General features: G+C 44.7%; 1 protein-coding gene across 5 annotated transcripts; it reads right to left on the bottom strand.

Annotated features, from left to right (window-relative positions):
- Window positions 1–1828: 1828 nt before the first annotated feature.
- Window positions 1829–18909, bottom strand: BCL7B (BAF chromatin remodeling complex subunit BCL7B). Of its 5 annotated transcripts, none has more exons than XM_020896840.2 (7): window positions 18714–18909; window positions 15487–15562; window positions 6670–6765; window positions 6355–6451; window positions 4018–4188; window positions 3158–3237; window positions 1829–2892 (listed from the first exon to the last, which is right to left on the bottom strand). In XM_020896840.2, the coding sequence occupies exons 1-7, from the start codon at window positions 18725–18727 to the stop codon at window positions 2800–2802; spliced, it is 627 nt and encodes a 208-aa protein (XP_020752499.1). In that variant the 5' UTR covers window positions 18728–18909; the 3' UTR covers window positions 1829–2799. The 5 variants fall into 5 exon arrangements, with proteins under 5 accessions (XP_020752499.1, XP_020752498.1, XP_020752502.1 ...); XM_020896839.2 differs by having other exon boundaries at window positions 18682–18908; XM_020896843.2 differs by lacking the exon at window positions 18714–18909 and adding an exon at window positions 18225–18420.
- Window positions 18910–21027: the final 2118 nt, after the last annotated feature.

Raw genomic sequence — 21027 nt, 5'->3', positions numbered from 1 at the left:
ACCACGTGGAAGGTAATGGCAGGAGCTTGTGGCGGTGATAGGGGCATCAAATGGTCAGCAAGGTCGGTGAAGACAAGTAGCCGGACTTGAGAGGCACAGACAAGATGACTAATGGGATGGATGCTTGCAGGACTAGACACCTAATGGCAGACTACATGCAGAGTGAAAACTCCAAAAACATTGGGGGGAAAAGATGGGGGGCCATTTTTGGTATTTCCAAAAACACACCCAGTTGCACATCAGAAAAGGCACTGTAGTCATTCCAGCGCTTGTGGCCGCTGTGGACCAGAACCCAGCCCTGGTGTTGGTAAAGCAGAGATCTAAAATGGGAGACTCAGGGATGGGCTCGGGCTCAGCCCTAAGAACTAGAGGTACCCTGGAGGCCATCAAGAACAGCTGGAAATCCTGCAGATGGAAGTGGAAACTAGAGGTGGGGCTTTATGAATAGAGAATATCAGCTGCAGCTCCATGAAAAGGAGCTGAGAAGTGGCTCTCCAAATAAAGAACAGTGCTTACCTTGGAGATGGGAGTTATGGGTTGTTGTTGTTTTTCTTTCATTATATTTTCATGTATTTTTCCAGTATGTTTTTCTATAGTGATATTTTCATTTTAAAATAGAAAAAATAATAAGCTTTAATGTGACTGTTGCTTAGCAGTTTTCCTCCATTTCTATGGCTCCAGTTTAACACCCATCTTTCACTGATATAGACCTACACCCTTGACTAGACAGTTTCAGCTTGTTTTTTTTTTTCATTGTGCCATGCAACTTAAGAGGATATAGTTCCCTAACCTGGGATCAAACCTATGTGCCCTGTAGTGGAAGTCTGGAATCCTAACAACTGGATGGCGAGGGAAGTCCCTACAGTTTCAGCTTCTGGCTGGTCTTTTCCGGCCTGTCCTGTTGGTTCCTAAACCTCAGAAGGTCCCAAATCCACTTCTGTTATTTCCCTTCCCTCCATCACCTTGGGGGAGGGGCAAGTGGGAAGTGAGGGCTTAAGGAGTACGGGTTTCTGCTTGAGGCAATGAAAATGTTTGCAGCTGTATAGTGGTAATGATTGTGCAATGCTGTGAATGCATTTAGTGCCACCGAACTGTGTACTTTAAAATGGTTAGGAGAAGGCAACAGCACCCCACTCCAGTACTCTTCCCTGGAAAATCCCATGGACAGAAGAGCCTGGTGGGCTGCAGTCCATGGGGTCGCGAAGAGTCGGACATGACTGAGTGACTTCACTTTCACTTTTCACTTTCATGCATTGGAGAAGGCAGTGGCAACCTACTCCAGTGTTCTTGCCTGGAGAATCCCAGGGACGGTGGAGCCTGGTGGGCTGCAGTCTATGGGGTCGCACAGAGTCGGACACGAATGAGGCAACTTAGCAGCAGCAGCAGCCAATATAAGCCTCAGTATTTTTTAAACTCTCCAGGTGAATCCAATATTCAGCCAACTTTGAGAATCAGTGCCCTAAATACTTTGTATAAATAAAATGTCAAACTGGAAAAAAAAATAAAATGGTAAATTTTATGGTTGTGTATTTTACGATAATAAAAAGTTAAAAGAAAAACTTAAGAGTCAGCCACCTAAGGACCTGGAGCTGTGGGAAATACATCCCATGTACACAGGGTTGTATTCGGCGTACACAGGGGCAGAAGTATAACTCAAAGGACGTGACAACCTCAGAGTCTCCAAATCATTGTCACTGAAGTCACTCTATGGGAGTCAAAGACAACTGGCAGGGCCCAGCCTGCAGTGACTTCACAAGCATTCAGCCACCATCACCGCCAGCCCCTGCCCCCACAACCCTCAAGAATGAAGCACTCAGCTGCCAACAAGACATATTTCAAATAGTTTAATTTTAAAAATATTCTATTCAGTGCTAAAATATGTCTTCACTCACTGTTGTCCATTTCCATTTTCTTAAACTTTTTTGAAACAAAAAATAAAATCACAAGGTTTGATGAAACATGCAGATTTCAAAGAAAAGGAAACTTTCTAGAAAGTCTGGGCTGAAGAAGTACTGTGGGGATGAGTACTGTCAGAACCTCAAATTCTCGCTGGGACAGAGTCTGCGGCAGGAGAGCTGGGAACCATGGCAGGAGGCAGGGGGATACTGGAATGAAATGTCCAGGTGGAAACAACTGTGAGTATGTGCGCGTATGTGTGTTGGGGGAAGGGGGTGGTTACAGTGGGGGGACAAAGGACTGTCAACAGCCAGAGAGCCCATGAGAGGCAGGATGGCCTCAGGAATGGGTACAAGTGCCAGGACAGCATGAAGTCTAGGTGGGACTTTTCTGCCGTCGTGTGGAGTTAAGCCCTTCCCTTCCCTCCAGAGTCTACTCAGGCATTCTCCAACAGCAGCCTATAGGGTCCCTAGCCCTATGGGCAAGTCCATGAATATACAGTCTCCATTCAAGTTCAAGTAAGCCCTCGGCACGCTCTTCTCTGGAGGGTGCCTTCCCCCTCTCTTTCCTCTTGCAGAGGCACCAGCAGCTCAGTCCAGAGGCTGTGGAGCAGAGACTGCTACTGGAGGTGACAGATGATCCTGGAGTGGCCGAGGCGCCAGCCTCCTTGGGGTGCAGAGGACAGGAGTGCTCCTCTTCTCAGGGTCAGGCAGACAGAGGTGCCAGGGATGGGAAGATGATGCTACGACCCCAGGTCCCGCGTCCACCTTCCAGCCCAGAAGGCTCTGAGGTGCAGGCTCTGGACCTCGGTGCTCGCCCTTACCCCAGCAACACAGCACAGCCAGAACCAGAATGCAATAAATAGAGGCATGGGGCCTGGAGGCGAAGGGCGCCAGGGTGGTGCTAGCTTTCTGACGCTGTCTGCGGCACTGCAGGCTGGTCCATACAGAAGCGTTTCAGGGGAGGGGCACTTGAGTCTTCCTCTTCCTCAGCAATCTAGACGTAGCCAGAGCACGGAATGACAGGGCCATCCCTCTGAAGCAGGCCTCCCCTTCGACCCTAACTGTCTCACCCAACTGTCTCACCAATCACAGGACCTCTTCCCTACCTCCTGACCTTCTAACCTTCCCCAACCTTCTAACCAGCATCCCTCACTGCCTCCCCACCCCCACTACATCCCTCCCATGCTAGAGAGCCAGTGCACATCAACAGAGCCCTGACATTTTCCTTAGAAACCAGGAAACCCAAAGCACCTCCTTACCTGTGTCTCTAGAGGAACTGGTTCTTCCTTCGTGAGGGTCGGAGGTTCATCAGCAACTTCCGAGGCAGGCAGGGAGGGCTCTGAAAAAGCAAGATCAGTGTAACTGCAGGGCCTGCTGGGACAGGAGAGCCCCCAGGCTGGGGAAGTGTTCCTAGGAGGCGCCTTGGTGAAGGGGTATCCACTGGTTATAGAATCAACATACATTCTAAGAAGAAATTTGCAGAATCCAGTACAAAGGGCACTAACTCCGAAGTCAGAAGGAATGAAACAAATCAGGCAGTTCCACCAAATGTGGGATCGTGGCCAAGCAACTGAACTTTTTAAGACAACTTCCTCATTGATAAAATGGAGACAACAGTTGCTATTCCATGGGCTTTTCGAAAGGAGAATCATGTTTGCTGTTTTAGTCACTAAGTCATGTCCAACTCTTTTGTGACCCCATGGAATGTAGCCTGCCAGGCTCCTCTGTGGGATTTCCCAGCAAGAATACTAGAGTGGGTTGCCATTTCCTTCTCCAGGGGATCTTCTCAACCTAGGGATCGAGCCCGCATCTCTTGCACTACAGGCAGATTCTTTACTGCTGAGCCACCAGGGAAACCCGAGAATCATACCAGGCCTCAAATATGAAAAGTGCCTTCCTTGCGGAGAGCCTGGCACTCAGTCGTGTCGCTGTTTCTTTCCATCATTCTGTGAAAGGGGAAAATACAACCATTCCCCAAAAGAGCCTCAAACAACTGACAAACAGCTTGAAGTTGCCAGTTCTGAGGCACCATCTCTATCCTGTGACTCTAAAGAAGAAAACCATCGAGAGCAAGAGCATGGCCCCTCCAAGACACACGTCCTGGGCCAGGGAGACTCACCCTCAAGGATCTCCTGGCCCAGCGTGGGGGGCTGGGAGTCGTCTGTGCGGAAGTCAGAGGTGTGCGCAGGGCTCAAGGACTCGCTCTGCTGGGGGCTGGGGCTCGAGTTGGTGCTACTGTCCACCTTGAGCTGGTAGACATCAGACACGGAGCTCTGGTTGCTGTTTTCATCTGAAAATCACACACGACAAAGGCAACAGCTGAGGCCAGTCACGCTCGAGGGGGCTCAGTACAGAGCCAAGGGCCTGGGGTCTCTGCAGACAGTGTGGACACAGCTGGGCACACACCGATCACAGCTGCAAACAGCCCCTGAACCAAGGGCAGACATGCCCAGGGCTTTTGCACATCGCAAATTACCAACAGAATCTAAATTGATGAATTTAAGCACATGTTATTTTATGACATATATCCGAAGCACCACCAGATGCAGCCAGAATCTTTAAGTTTATGCAAAATTTATATGTCAGAGAGGTCAATATAAGCATATGAGTCCCTTCTTTAGTATCCACTAATTATAGCTGGGACCTAGTATTTTCTCACTATCCAGTGAATGGAAGGACATGGCTCTGCCTCTCAACCTTTCTCACAAGTGGTGTAGAAAATGACAGTCTGCCTGCCATTCTCAGCTATCTGAAGGAGGGTGACGGGGTCTGGAGATGGTCGGCTCAGGCCTTGCACCTGCCCAGGCTCTGCCTCACTGCCTCACGGACCACTGGATCCCACCTGGGAAGCGCTGTTGAAGGCTTAACATCACCAGCTAAGTTAAAAACCGACTCAACAATTCCTTCCTCTCCCCCACCTCCAGCAGCCAGTCACCAAACTGTACCTGTCCTACTGCTCTGATGCCATGTGTATCCACTCCTTCCTCCTCCACTGCCTCAGTGCAGGCCTGGCCTCTGGAAACAGCCATCCAGCTGCCCTTCCTTGGGTCTCAGCCACACCCGGCGACCTCACACCACGGCCAGAATAAACTTTCTAAACCCTTCTGTGGTTCCCTGCTGCCCACTAGAGGGCCCTATCACATCCTACACACTGCTCTCCAGGCCCACTGCCAGCCCTTCTTCCTACGTACCCTTGGCTCCAGCCAGGTCGGACCCAAACCTCAGAGCAGCTACCAGCACCATGTCTGGTATGATGTGCTCCTTCCCATCTTCCTGCAAAGCCCCTACACCTGGCAGCCGGCAGCTCAGGCATCCTCTCCTCTGCAGAGCCCTATGTCCCAGGCTCCCCTGGGTGGTGACGACCACCCCCTCTCATGCCCCTGCTGCTTCCTGCGCACACCTGCATTTACTGTATTCACACCGGTCTCCCTCCAGGACACCCAGTGCAGGTAGCCTCTGTGGCCCACAGAGGCCCTTTGCGTCTCCAGCACAGTACATGGTACCCGGCACCCGGGAGGAGCGCATTAAAGGTTCACTGCGTGGAAAGGATGAGACGGTGGCCAGGCTGAAGAAACGGAGCCTCCCATGTCCCCCGAGCTTTATGCTGCGGGGACAGCTCACGCAGCTGGAGAGCTGTCCCCCCTTCTGTACCGCACCAACCTCGGGGTTAGGGGAGAGGGAAGGAGGGGATACCTGGTTGTTCTCAGTCTAGCTCCAAAGAGAAAATCTTAAGCCTTTTCTAGTCTTCATCCTACAATGATCACTATCTTCTACACTAAAATGGAAGTAACATTTTATTATACAAAATAATAAAGTCCTGTCACTCTTCAGCTTAGGTAGATACTTTTCTTCTCCAAGTATCAGTTTCCTTAAATTGGGATGATGGTAACTGCCTGGTTTGTATCCCAGGCTGATGCAAGGGTAAAAAGGAGACACTGAAGTGAAAGTGCTTCATAAGCAGTAACTACCACACAGGTATAAAAGGTAAAGTTCTCAGTGCAGTGCTGACTCCGGCCAGACGTCTACCAAAGACTGGTTTAGGAGGCAGAACTTGGACAAACTGTAGACAAACAAGCAGATGCCCCAGCCTGGGTTGGGGGCGGGGTGGGGTGGGGCATGGCCCTCTGAAGTGCTCTCATCAAACACACAGTCTAAAGAAAAGAGCTTCTGATCCAGAAAACCAGGACCTACCATGGGTCCTCACTTACGAGTGACTAACTTTAGATACGTAACCTCACGTCCCTGAGCCTCAGTTTCCTTAACTGGAAAGTGAGGAGACTGTTGTCTGTCTTGCAAGGTTACTGTGAAGTTGAAATGCAAAGACTTCTGTCAGGTACCCAGCAAGATACCAGCAAAACCGTGGGCACTGAAATGACACACAGACTAGTCTTCGGATTATTGATGGGTCATTTAAATGTTCATTTTCCTGCAAGGAAGACATAAGGATGCAACTCACCCTGGAATTCAAGAAGGAGAGAGGAATTGGCTGAGGCATCAGAGGGAAAGCCATTAGGTTCCCGGGCTGCGGAACTGTTCGATTTTGACTTTTCTTTCTAGAAAAGGAAAAAAAGAGGAATATGACAGAGCCAAGCAGAAGACTCACAGAGAGAGAGAGAGAAGGTGCTGAGACACCACAGAGGTCTGGATTAGGAACATGAGGAACAACAGTGGTTTCAGGACCCAAGAAATAACAGGATCCTGGACAAGGTGTTCCCAGGCCTCTGGCTCTATCAGTAAAATGGACCCTTCCCACTTTAATCTCATGACTCACAAGAGACAGGCAGCTATATACATCTGCTTCCACTGGAGTTCTCTGTGGGACCCTCCTGCTTTCTGCCCTCATCAGAATGCTCTGCCCGATCCTTCCCTACATGGATGGGTAAGAATTACAAAATACTCATTTGAGAAAGATCCCTGTTTCAGGAGCACAGCTAGGGGTAAAAAGTAAAAGAAGAAAGGCCCTTTGACTGGACAAAGGAAGGAGTCACTTGATATGTAATGTGAGCAGGGACAGGACAAGGGGTCCCTACAAGCTCTACTCCTGACCTATCTACCCCATCCACTCAGTGACCTCCCATGTCCACCTCTGCCTTCAAGCAGATGCAAGTCACATGGGTAGGGGAACCACAGTGGAAGGTAAGCACTAGCTTGCAACACACCAGCCCACAGGAAAGGCAATCACCAACCCAAGCATTTGCAAATGAGAGCATCCTCACAGCTGGAATTTCAAATCTGGACAATCCCAAACTTACTAATCCATACTTCACATACCTGTCACTCTATTGTACATGCACTGTACTAGTAACACAGCTTAGTTTTTGTGAATACTCTCAATCCTAACTCAGCAATAAGTCAACTGTACATATATGTGTATATAGTCCTTTCCTTCATGTTTTATATGCAGACATAATTTTACTGCAATTACTCTTTACCATTTAACTACAGAGGCTACCTAAATATGATTTTTACTGGCTGCATAATATTCCAGGTATCATACTCATTCAATCACTACTCAACTAGTGGACATTTAGCTTTACCTTATTTAAGACTGTGTTTGTTTAGTACTAGTAGAAATAAATCTACAATGCTTAACTTTTATTTTTTCCTGGATTATTTTGCTAAATTCACACCAAAAAAAAAAAAAAAACATCCCTTCTAGATCAGAAAGTAAAAACATATTTCTCTTAAAATACCCTGTGCCTCCCTACTCTCTACCAGAAGGTTGGCAATACATTTGGAGTATGAGCATCACAGCACCCATGCCAACTTTTGGTGTTACTGTTATTTTTTCCTGATCTCTCATTAGTTCAATGATTCTATGCTCAGGTAAAATATGCATTCACCATAAGAATTCTGAAAATACAGGAAAAGAAATGAAAATCACCTGCACAACCAGAGAAACCCGAAACATATAATTGTATCGAAATGGACCATGATTCAGTATTATAACTTGCTCCCCCTCAACTCATCAAAAACATTTTCCTATGCCATTGAGTAGTTTTTTAGACCATCTTTTACAAGGGTAACAAAGCTGTACAATATGCGGGTGCACAATAACAATTCTTTACAGCTAAGCTCTTCATCTTGCTTGCAATTTTTAAATACCATGAACAATACTGCAGCACTCAACACAGATGTCACTTGTACACATCATGATTATGTCCAGAGAATAAGTGTCTAGAGCTAAAACTTCTAGATCAAAGGCATAAATATTTTGAAGGCTCCCACACACACACACCCTCAGCTTTACTGAGGTATAACTGACAAATAAAATGGTACAATATTTAAAGTACATCCTGGAGTGATTTGATATGTGTATATATTGTGAAAGGATTCCCAACATCTGGTTAATTAAGCTTTTAAGTATATATATATGATCAACCTGTAGAAAGTTTGTCCCAGTTTATTCTCCCATCAGCAATGTCCCACTCCCTTACATCCTTCACTTATTCTTCTTTACCAATTTGATCATTTTCTATTTTTCCTAACCTAATAGGTCTATGCTAGTACCTTCGAAGCTGGCACACTACCACAGACCACTGGAAGGTAGATAAACCAATGGACCTCAGGGTCCAGCTCAAAAACCAATACAAACACTGTGAGAAGTCCTTCGGAGAGACAAAGGGAGCTGAGTCCTAAGCAAGGAGAACTTGAAATAGCAAAGGGGGATGTCCCCCGGGTCCAGTGGTTAAGATTCTGCACTTCCTATGCAGGAGGGGCAAATGTGATCTCTGGTTGAGGAAGTGAGATCCCATATGCCGCATGGCACAAGCAAAGGAAAAAAAAGAAATAGGAAAGGGTCAGGGGCTTCTATGTGAGAAATGGGGAACCTCCCCTCTTTGGCCTTTATGGTATTGGCATCACCAGAGCCAAGGTTAGATGAGAAACAAAGGGTGGCCCCAGAGCCCCTCACTTTCACCCACCGGCTCCACGGACTTGGCAAGGATGGCTGCTTGCAGATAAAGGCAGCATGTGGACACCAGTACAGCTCCCTGGGAGACAGCAGAAGATGAGAGAGGGGAAAAGGGAAAGGCTGAACCCCGAGGCTAATCCCATCTCCTCAGCTATAGAGGAGAAAGCACGGAGCTCAGGCTCACCGTCTCCCCTCAGTTACACGTTTCTAGCTAACACAGCTCAAAGTTGAAAGGAATAAAAGATGAGCGCACAGAGAAAACCAACCAGACACTGGAGAACAAGTACCATGAGAGACGATTAACAGAGCAAGCTGTACCAGGAACAGTGCACCGACGGGACATGAGAACTTCAATAAAACATGGCAGGTCTCCTCAGAAAGACAAGGATGACACGGGAAAGTTGTTCTGAACCACCGCCAAGGATACTTGGTATAAGCAATGAAACTGTTCAAAGAAAAAATTAGGTGAATGAGTCTATTAACAGAAATAGGTAAGAGCTGAAGAAAAGATTAATGAGCAAAAACTGAATGAAGAAGTCAGAATATACAAAGAAAGGATAAAGAGATGAAACAAACTAAAAATTAAGAAATGAAGCTAGATGTCATCATTACAGGATATTGCATTTAAAGAGTTCCCTGGTGGCCCAGTGGTTAGGATTCCAGGCTCCCAGTGCTTTGACCAGGGTTCAATCCCTGGCCAGGCAACTGAGATCCCACAAGCCACATGGTGTGGCCAAAAAAAAAGATGAAATTCCATTCAAAACGAAGGACAGAGTAGGGATGAAAGGGTGTGTGTGTGTGTGTGGGGGGGGGGGTGATGAAGACCAGAGGCTCAGAGGAAAAATACAGATTTTGATAAGCTTTATACATTGACATGGAAAAATAGTGTAAGTCTTATTAGGTTGGAAGTTGCCAATAAAAAGATTAAAAATAGAATGTAGAACTTCCAGATCAGCAGAAGAAAATGTGTCTAGTCATCATGAGGTGAAGAGGAAAAAAATAAAAGGAAAGTGTATTATAACTGAAATCCTTGTCCATAAAAATATAATTTTTAGGCAGTCACACTTTCCCAGCCTTTCTGGCACCCAGACGTGCCACAGCTACTATGAACACTTAGTATACATGTCTTAGGGAGACTTTTGGGAAACTCCTTACATTCATGAAAACACTATTTGCTAACCCTCCACTCTCTTACTGCCTTGAACTTGAATGTGCTGAATGATGGCTGGAGCTCAAACTTGGAATATAAGGTCAAACATGAACAGAGGAATGGGGAATTATTTAATGCGTACAGAGTTTTTTTACTTCTGCAAGATGAAGAGTTTCAGAGATGGGTTACACAAGGTGAATGCACTCAACACTACTGAACTGTACACGCTGAAGTGGTTAAGATGGTAAACTTCATGATATGTATATTTTACCACAACAGAAACGTAAAATGAATAGAACCATTACTCTCTTAAAAGTAAATTTAAAAACAAAAGGAATAGAGAGGGTGCCAGAAACCTGGGTCCCTGGGGACTCTTAGAACAAAATTACCACACCAGTCCTGGACTGCATACTTCTGTTTCTCTAAGAATAAAACAACTGCTTTAAACTACTGCTATTTTGAGTTTTCCGTCACCCACAGCTAAACCTAATCCTAATATGCCCAATAAGCAGAAAAATGTAAAACGGGAGAAACAGCATTACAAGACATACCAGGCAAATACAAATCAAAAGAAGATGGGATATAAAGTTAGTATCAGTTAAAAGAGAATTTGAGGTGAGAAAGGGACAAAGAAGGACATTACATACTGGAAAAGGACGAATAGGTCATGATGAGGTAAGAATCATAAACATACATGGATCAAAAATAGAGCTTCAAAGTACAAAGGATAAGTGACTCAGACCATGAAGAAGCAAACAAACCAACAATTTCACACACTCTTCTCAGAAACATACAGAGCAAACCATACAAAGATGAGCAAAGATACAGATTTGGATAACATAACAAATCAAAAATTGTTTAATTTCATATTGAGAGTATATATCTGTTTTAATTATAAGTGAACTGTCCACAATTCAATTATAGATCAGGTCACAAAAAATGTCCCAGTAAGCCCAAAAAACAAATACCCTATCAATTCCATAGAATCAGCACACCAATTTTAAAAGGACAACTTTCAAAAATCTCACATATCTAAAAACTAAATTATCATTCTATTAAATAACCTTTGGGTTAAAGAGGAAACCAAAGAGAAACCTATGAAAATCTTACAGTTAGACGACACCATCAATGATATCCTGATACTCATGGATGTCCAAATCTGTGGGCGATAACTACAGAAGTGAAATGGACTACAAAAAAAAAAAAAGCAAAGAAAAACTAGAAAAAAACATGTTAAGTGTTCAACACAAGAAGTGGAAAAAACAGAATAAAACAAAGGAAAATAACAAGGGCAAAAATTAATCAAATAGAGAAGAAAGCAAAATGAAAAGAAAGATGAACAAAAATTGCATAATGACTCTTTTAATAAAGATTTTAGGACCATTTTACATGGAAAAAACATAAATAACAAATGCAAAAAAGACAAAATAATTACCAACAGAGACTTTAAAGTACAAAAGGATATTATAAATGACTACACAGCAGTACACATGAAAACAGAACAGTGTTCATCAGCAGGATACTGCTGGCCTTCTGGACAGGCTGATTAAGTCTTCACTGCATAGGACTGACTCATGTATTGCCAAAAGCTTAGCATGGCTGGCCAAACAGTGCCTTGCCTCATTTCTAAACGCTCTTGGGGAAGTGGGTAAGGGTGAAGACTCAGCACTGTCCCCCACTAAAGAAACAATCCCCTACTTGAAATGGAAACGTTTTTTAGAAAAGACACAAAAAAGCAAAATAAGTAGTACAGAAAAAGGGAAAACCTAAATACATCAATCACCAGGAGAGCCACTGTAAAGATAATCAACACCTCTCTCGCCACCAAAGACCCAGAAGGTACTAAAGGTAGATCCTTCATTTTATGCAAGTTGTTCTAGAAATCAAAAGAGGGGAATCTGCCTAATTTGTTTTAGAATGCTGGTGTAAACAAGGTAAAGAGAGCATAAAGAAAGAGTATTACAAACCAGTTTACAAACCAGATGCAAATACCTCAATTATTTGTGCATTGAATGTAACATTAAAAAGGAAAAAAAGAAGAAAGGCATGTCCAAGTAGAATTTGTCTTAAGAAGGCAAGAATGGTTCAAACATCAGAAATTCGTCATTTTAATAGATTAAAGGACGAAAGTCCCATGAACATTTAAGTAGATGCAGGAAAAGCAGCTGGATTAAGTCCAAATTATCTATTCATAATTTTTAATAAGCCTTAGAAAGCTAAAGAGAGAAGGAATTTATCATTCTGGTAAAGACTATCTTTCCAAAAACCTACAAGAGAGAAAACTCACCCTACTTAACATGAAGACACACTAAAAGCATAGTAAATAAATCTAGCGCAGAAACAGATAAAATAACAACAAAAAAATGGAAAGCTCAAAAACAAAAACATGTGAATACAGCATACAATAGGAACGACATCACATACCAGTGGAGAAGGACAGATTATGGAGTGACCAGTATTAGGGGTAGTGGCTCACTATATGAAGGAAAATTAAAATTAGATTCTTGTCTTCACCATTTAAAAAAAAAAAAAAAAACCTACATGGATTAAAGGTCTAAAAATGAAAGTTAAAATTAAAAAGCTAGCAGAAGATGCAGAAGTCCTCTATAACCAGGAAATGGAGAATAATTTTGAAACATCAACCTGGAAATAAAAATCATAAGGAAAAAGTTAACTTGACAGAAAAAAATTAAAGGCTATTACTGACAAAGTTACCATATGTGACATGTTAGACAAAGACAACTGCCATGTACAAAACTAATGAGTTTGCTGTATCTATAACATAAAAGAATCCATGCAAATCAGGAAAGTAAAGACAGGAAGTCCAATATAAGAATAACAAAAACTTAAGAAATCAGAGGGGAATTCCCTGGTGGTCCAGTGGTTAGTAGGACTCCACGCTTTCACTGCTGAGGGCCTGGGTTTAATCCCTGCTTGGGGAACTAAGATCCCGCAAAGCCATACAGCCAAAAAAGAAAGAAGAAATCAGAGAAGAGGAAATCTAAATGTATAAAAAGGAAATCTGAAGAGATAAAATTATCAATCTACCTAGTATTCAGAGAAATGCAGAATAAACAAAGAGATACCACTTTACATCTACCAGACTATCAGGATTTAGGAATTAGGTGTTAGATGATACCAAATGTTGGTGAGGATGTGGGAAACAGGAGGTAACTATCCAGGGCAACAGTTCAAAAGAGAGATCTGGCCACATCGAGTAAAAACAATAATGTATGGGACTTCCCTGGTGGTCCTGTGGCTTAGAATCCACACTCCTAATGCAGGGGGCCCTGGTTTCAATCCCTGATCCAGGAACCAGATCTCGCATGCTGCAACTAAGACCCAGCACAACCAAATAACTAAATAAATAAATATTTTTAAAAAATCAATCATATATAGACAGCCAACAACAGAGCAATCTCACTCCCGGGCATCTAATCCAGAGAAAACTTCTCACAAGTCCTCAAGGAGAATGGATGAAGGATGTCCACTACAGTCAACCAGGCTACCCAAAAAAGCTGGCAGCAAAACACACGAACAGACCCATATCTATACATGAAATACAGCAAAGGTGGTTCTACAGAGCAAGAGGAAAAGAAGTCTCTTCAAGTGGTGGCATAAATGTATACCCACATGGAAAAATATGAAATTGAGTCCCTACTTCAAAATACACAAAAATCAACTAGGTGTATTATAAATGGGAATAGAATAACAAGCTTGTAGATTATATGGAAAAATATCTTTGTAACCTCAAAAAAGGAAAAGATTTAAGACATTTAAAAGCACTAATTATAAAGAAAAGGATTATTCTGTCTACATTAAAATTAAAAAAACTTCTGCTACTCAGGCCTGCGTAAACAGAGGGTGAAGACAAGTCATGGAATGGAACAAGGTACAGACAGTATTCAATCAATAAAGAATATGTGTCCACAACACAGAGAATCCCTACAAGTTGCAAGAAAAAAACCATAACCAATTAGACTTAAACTGGCACTGCCTAAAAGAGGAAATCCCAAAGGATGCTGAAAGCGTTCTCCATCTCATTAGTAATTACATCCTTAATCACCATATCAAAACCAAAATGAGATATCTTAATACATGAAGTCCAACAACAGTAACTGTTGATGAGGGTTTGCAGCAGGGAGAACTCTGGTAGGTCTGGTGGGAATATACAATGGTACAATCACTTTGGCATTCCTGGTATAGCTCAAAATACACATATCCTAAGACTTGGCAATTCTATTCCCAGGAATATACTCTAGGAAAACTCACACACATGTTGACCCATATACAAAATAAGAACGGTCACAGGAGCTTTGTTCCTATTATCCCAAACTGGAGACAATCCAAATACCCATCTACAGGAAAATTGATAAGAAATTAATAAATTATGGTACAGTCCTGTTACAGAACTCCATACATCAAGGAAAAGGAACAAACAGCTCCAAGGACAACATGGATGATTCTACAAACATAACACTAGGCAAAAAAAGCCAGACATGCAAAAATAGATACTTCGTGATGCTGTTTATATAAAGTAATGTTTACACATGACTAAATAAGTAGTAAGAAAAGCAAAAGAAGGAGATTGATCTCCCCTGGAGGGGAGAAAGAGAGATGATGGGAAGAGTTTCAGAGGCTGCTGGGGGAGTTAGCAACATCTATCTTTTGACATAGGTGGCTTTTACAAGGGTATTAGCTTCATATTTTTTTCCCTGTACAGTACATTATGTTTTAGATACTTTTGTATGCATTTTATAGTTCAGATCTTTTAAAAACAATTAGAATAAAAAGAAGGGGAGAAATCTGGGAGTTTATCACTCAGGGAATGTATAGATAGATAAATGTGGTTACTGCACATAAGAGAATATAATGCAAGAGTAAAGATAATAATTTTATTTACAATTATAGAAGCATGTTCAAGTTTCCAAACAAAAAGAGAAAAGAGGTTTACAGCACAATGCTATATATGAATGCAAAGTTTTAAAAATACAAATATGAAACAACGTGTATTTTTGAAGAATATACAGATGTACAAATAAAATCATGGAAGGGGAATCAGAAAGGCACATATACATACAAAACACATCTAACACACTACAATTGGCAGCAGGAGTCCACAAACTTTTTCTTATGAGGCCAGATAATAAATATATTGGGTTTTGCAGGCCATTAGATGTTATGGCCTACTCAACTCTACCATTACAACTCAAAAGCCACCACAAATAAGGAAACCAACGGGCACAGGTGTGTTCAAACTAAACTATATGGAACCACAGGGAGCAGGCCTGGGCTGTAGTTGGCCAAGCCCTGGAAAAGAGGAATGGGTTAAGAAAAGGGAATAACGGGGAGAAGGGGGAATCTAATAAAATGAGAGGCTTTGCATGGGCCAATGACAGAGGGGTCCCTGAAGTATTTTCAACTCAATTCTGGGGAAATAAATCCCATAACAGCTAAGAGGCAATCAAAGAAAGAAAGAAACAAGATGTTACCTTTTTGTTGTTTTGATTTTCTTCCACACTTACCTCCTTGCTGTCTGTCACAGGAACCCACTTAAATATCCTAAGGGACGTGTCACCCACAGTCACCCACTTCTTCTCCCTAAAACAAAGACACTTCTCAGAACTGATAAAATAAAACAGATTTTCTGATAAGAACTTGTGCTTTTCTACTTCTCACCAGATGTCTTCAATCTTAAATGCCTCATAAACTTTCTGTCCAATCATACTTTACTTTTCAAGGCAAAATCACCCTTTCCAGAAACACTTCGCTATCGAATTCCTTTAACAGTGAACCTTCCACCTGTCACCTCTGCTCACATGGTGTACCAAAACCATTTTTTCCCTCACAGACTACAGTAGTATGGAGTATGAGCACAAATTCAAACTCAGGTATCCATCTCGCATAACTTCTTCATCTCCCCCAAATTAATTCAATCCCACTGATATTTTATAAAGTCCTATTATACAAAGCCTTACAGGTGATAAAGGATATATAAGATAGCGTCCCTATCTTGGGAACTCATAGCACTGAAAAGATAAGAAATCATTGTAATATGTGAAGGTGGCAAGAAAGAAGGCTGAAAGACCAGGATATTCCATGGAAGGCAAAACTCCTGTGAAACTCTGGGTGCATTAGTCGCTCAGTCATGTCCAACTCTTTGTGACCCCATGGACTGTAGCCCACCAGGCTCCTCATGGGATTCTCCAGGCAAGAATACTGGAGTGGGTTGCCATTTCCTTCTCCAGGGGAATCTTCCCGACCCAGGGATCAAACTTGTGTCTCCCGCATTGCAGGCAGACTCTTTATCATCTGAGCCACCAGGGAAACTCTGGGTTGAAACACAATTCCAATAACCAAGGAGCAGGACATGATGCCTTCAGCTAACAGAACTGAGCCTCACACTGGCTTTTGGAAAAGGTGAAGGCCAAGTGCCATGGAAATATGGCTTTAAGGTTTCGTTTTACATAAGAGATACTTTTGAGATAGGCCTTAAAAAAAAACGGGTAGCTGTTCTCCCCTCCCCAAACATACCTGGGGAGGGAAAAGCAAGTAACATTCTTAAATAAGGGGCAGATTATGGACAGCCAGAGTTGGGGAGCCTGAAGTGTGACTTCTGAAAGTTTCGAGTCCCAATGTGAGCACAAAAAAGCAAAAAAAGTAACTGCTGTTATTGATGATGCTATTCAGCAAATGACATCACAAAAATATAAAGACTGTGATGTAACATAAAAAAGAATGAACTAAAGACTTAGAAACTAGAATTAATTCCTGGACAAGCCACTCATTTATTCAACAAGTACTTAACTTACAAGACCCTATGCTAGGTCCTGAGCACACAGGGCACAAGATGCACAGTCCTGACGCCCCCGAGCCTGAATTCCAACTGAAAACAGACACCACGCAACTCATTTCAGTTAGAAACCTGATCATTAGATTCAACCACATCAAACTGACATTTCTGCAGATAAAAAAGGCAAATACAGATGTCTTATAGTTCAACCTAATGCCACTGTGGAAAGTTCCATATAGGAGAGGACCCGATTTAGACTGGGGCTCTTGAAAGGTTTTGGTGAGGAAGCAACTGCAGAGCAGAGCCAGGCACTAACTAGGCAAGTGGAAGGAGCGGGGAGAGGAAGGAAAGGTAGTGTGGCCCCAACTGAAAGATGGCCAGCATCTTGCGAAAGAGGGCAGTTTGAGCCAGTCTAGTGAGGTATGAAGAATCATTTTTGGTCTTTATCCTACGGACAAGAAGAGATCAATGAAGCATTATTTCCTAAGCAAAAGAGTGCTAAAAAAAATTCACACTTGAGAAAAATACAAAGCAATGAATGGACCAGGGAACTGAGCCAGTCCTGAAGCAGGCAGACAGATCACAGGAAGCCCGGTACAGAGTTCCAGGTGAGACAGAGTTCCAGGTGACAGAAGATACTCAACTGCCCCAGACTACAGGTAAGAACAGAGATGGCCAGAAGAGGAAGGGATGCCCAGTCCTAGGTTTCACAAAACCTAAAGCATTAGATTCGGAGGAGGAAAATCATTAACTATTTAACCTAGTATTTGTAAGTCCCTAGAGATGAGGAACTTGGTCATGTAGCAAAATGGACAAATAAACATGCAAATAAAGTCCAAGGTAATGATGACCTTCAGTTTTCCAGGTGGCTCAGTGGTAAAGACCTCACCTGCCAAAGCAGGAGACGCGGGTTTGATCCCTGGGTTGGGAAGATACCCTGGATAAGGAAACGGCAACCCACTCCAGTATTCTTGCCTGGAAAAACCCATGGACAGAGGAGCCTGGCGGGCTATATGGCGTCGCAAAGAGTAGGACATTACTTAGCGACTTAACAGTGACTCTAAAGGGAGTGGAGGGTGAGGGGCAGGAGGTCTTGGAGAAGGCTTCCTGGAGGGAGCTAACACCTACCCGGCTTTAAAGTTACTAGTAAAGTAAAAGTTATCGGTAGCAATCAGCTAGAGGAAAGTACTCAAGAAGTTGGCGCAAACACCTGGCTGTGAAAACTTAAGGTGATAACGGACTGGAACTCTTGGTACAAAATAGGCGGTCAACCTGCGCCTGTAATGAACATGACAGGAGCCGTTTCCAAACAAGGCGGAGATCCTGACTCTTCTACTAACAGCTCCCAGGTCACCAAGAGAAAATGCCTACCCAGTTCGCGCGCGTGAGCCCATATTAGGAGAAAGACAGGAATTTTTATTCTAACGATTCCCCGGTCCCGTGGCAGGTAGCTTGACGAAAAGTTCTCACCTAACCCAGACGCCTTAATACGCAGAGTGCTCAGTCTGGCTAACGGGAACCCCTCAGAGATTGTTAGTTAGTATACGGGACAGTTCAGAACGCAAAAGGTTCCTCACGCAGGCGGGCGCGGAGACTAGGCCCGCGCCTACCCACGGCTGAACAAACGCCTCAGACCCGGCGCCGCCGGAAGCCGGCAGCTCCCCGCCGGCAGCTCCCCGCCGGCGCCGCGCTGCCGGGGGCAGGAGCAGGTGGGCGGGCCTGCGGGCCGGGCAGCCCTCTGATTGGTCGCGACCGGCGCGCCCTCTGACCTCACGCCGACACGAGCGGCTCCCTCCTCCCGCCTTCTCAGCTCCCCCCTCCCCCCAAGCGCCTGCCGGTCGGCTCCCACCCCGCCCGCCAGTTCGCCGCTGCTCTGGACCTGGGCCGGCGGCCCTCCCCGCCAGCACCCTTGGGCCTGGCCCCTCACCATTTCCGCACTTTCTCAATGGCCGCCATCACCTTCTTGATGTCATCCTTGGCCCGGCTGCGGGTCTCGGCCCGGACCGACCGGCCCGACATGGCGGCGGCGGGAACGGCGGGGGCCGGGGCACTGCTCCCAAGACACGAGAATCGCGCGCCTCACGCGCCGCCGCCCGCCCGGCGCAGTAGCGTCACCGCGGCCGTCGCCCCCTCCGTGCGCGCGTGCGCGAGAAGTGCGCGCACCCGCCCTCCCCTTGGGGCTCGAGGCACCAGCGCGCCTGCGCGCTCCGCCCCAGGTGCCCCACCCCTGGCGTCCCACCCAACAGGCCCCACCCTGGGCATCCCAGAGTACACTGGGCTCCCAAGCGGCCCAGGGTCTGCGGGCAAGCTGGCAGCACATGTTGTGTGCAGGGTGAGGTGCGAGGCGCTGCCAGTGGGGTCTCTGGCTCTTGCCTAGGGCAACATCTTAAATCTCTGGTCAGGGCTGCAGCCATAATCTATATTTTATGGACTTGACACCAATGTTACTGAGGTTCTACACTATCCTGTACTGCTTTCTCTCCTGTTGGGGCCCTCGCTCCCCAGATACACTACTGTGCTCCAACTATAGAGAATTTCACACCTTCAATATGCCTTCCAACGTTTGCACACATCTGTTCTCACCTGGAATTCTCTTAGCTCTTCTTGATGACCACTTACTCTTCCAACATTCAGTTAGAATTCCAACAAGACTTCCCCCTGAGATCCTGAGGTGCCACTTTGTCCATACTTGATACTACATCAATGTCTCATTTAATTCAATAATCGTTGATTAAATGATGCCTGCGCTGTGCAAGTTGGCATGCAAAGTGCTGAGGACAAAATTGGGTTTTGCTTTCAAAGAGCTTCCAGGTTAGCAGAACATACAGACCAGAAAACAAGCATTTCAAATGCCATTTTATAAACGCTAGGTTAAAGGGAAGTACTGTACAAGATGCTATGACAACCCTAATCTAGATGAAGGGTGTCCAGAGGAATCTGGGGGAAAAAATGACCTTTAAGTTGAATTTTGAGAATACAGTAGATGCAATTGCTCTAAGTCCTCACTGTGTCCACAGACACCGTAGATGCTCAGTAGATGTTTGGGTGAATACTCAGTCTTCACTGCAGCTCCCTGTCTTCTCCTGTCACCCCAGGCATTTATTCATGCTCGCGGTATGCAGAGAGGGCCCTGAAGCAACCGCTTTGAGAAACAAAAGAAAGCAGGTGACAGTTTGCATTGCTTGATAGCAGCTATTTCTTTTCACCTCTAGAGAAACTTCCTTCTGTGTACCCAGAGAACTATCTCACTAACTAACCCTGAACTTGACATAGCCTCTGACTATGACTGTTCCCTATTCTGTAATCCACCAATATCATGGCTCGATAACCACAAATCACCTTGCTGATGAGGAGCCCAGGAATAGTATCTGCCCGCCTGAGGAGTGAAAGAGCTGAACTAGCATGTGGAGGGAAGGATGAGTCTACTAATAGAGATCAAAGGTGGCACATGTTTCTCAAAGCCATTGATTCAAAATAACTGAACCGAAGAGCTAGCTTGAGTATCTGCTACATGCCCTATAGTGGTGGACACTGGGTGATGCAAAGATGAGTAAAACACACTCCCTGCCCTTTAGGTGAGGATAAGGAAAGCAACAGGAAAAGAAAATTCAAAGGCAGAGCTTGCTAAGTGTTGTGACAGAGGCCAGCTCTCTGGAATTCTCTAGTATTCTTCTTAGGGCCCCCTGGTCTAGGCACACAGCACCCTGCAGTTATGATTCTGTTCTCTCTCAACCTGTCCAAGTCCTGGCCAGCTCCCCCCCTGAGGTTTCTTATCTATAGCTTCCCTGCTCCACAGCCCACTGCTCCTCCCAGCAGTGTTAGCCTCCTGCGCCCCGCTCTCCTCCAACCCACCCTGCCAGTCACCACCTTCCTCGGGCCTTCCCTGCTCTGAAGACCCAGTGATCCTCCTGATTCCCGCTCACGTTTGTCCACCTGACCCTACATTCCCCACCTACCTCCTATTGATGCTTTATGTAAGAGTGGTCAAAATGAGCAACTGCCAACTATTCCCCGAAGCCTGCACAAATGCCCTCTGATGACATACTTCTCTTTAAAAAAAGTCTCCCCTTGGGACTTCCCTGGCAGTCCAGTGGTTAAGACTGAGTTTCCAATGCAGGGGGTGTGGGTCCAATCACTGGTTGGGGAACTAAGATCCCACATGCCATGTGGAGTGACCATTAAAAAAAAAAAAAAAAAAATTCTGATACATACCTGGCTGAACGTCCAGGAACTCACAATAAAATACTGTTTTTCATGTCTGATGTGTTGAGAA

This window comes from Odocoileus virginianus, chromosome 33 (assembly GCF_023699985.2).
Source record: "Odocoileus virginianus isolate 20LAN1187 ecotype Illinois chromosome 33, Ovbor_1.2, whole genome shotgun sequence".
NCBI lineage: Eukaryota > Metazoa > Chordata > Mammalia > Artiodactyla > Cervidae > Odocoileus > Odocoileus virginianus.
Note: the sequence above shows the minus strand (reverse complement) of the source record. Positions and strands in the feature narration are given on the sequence as shown.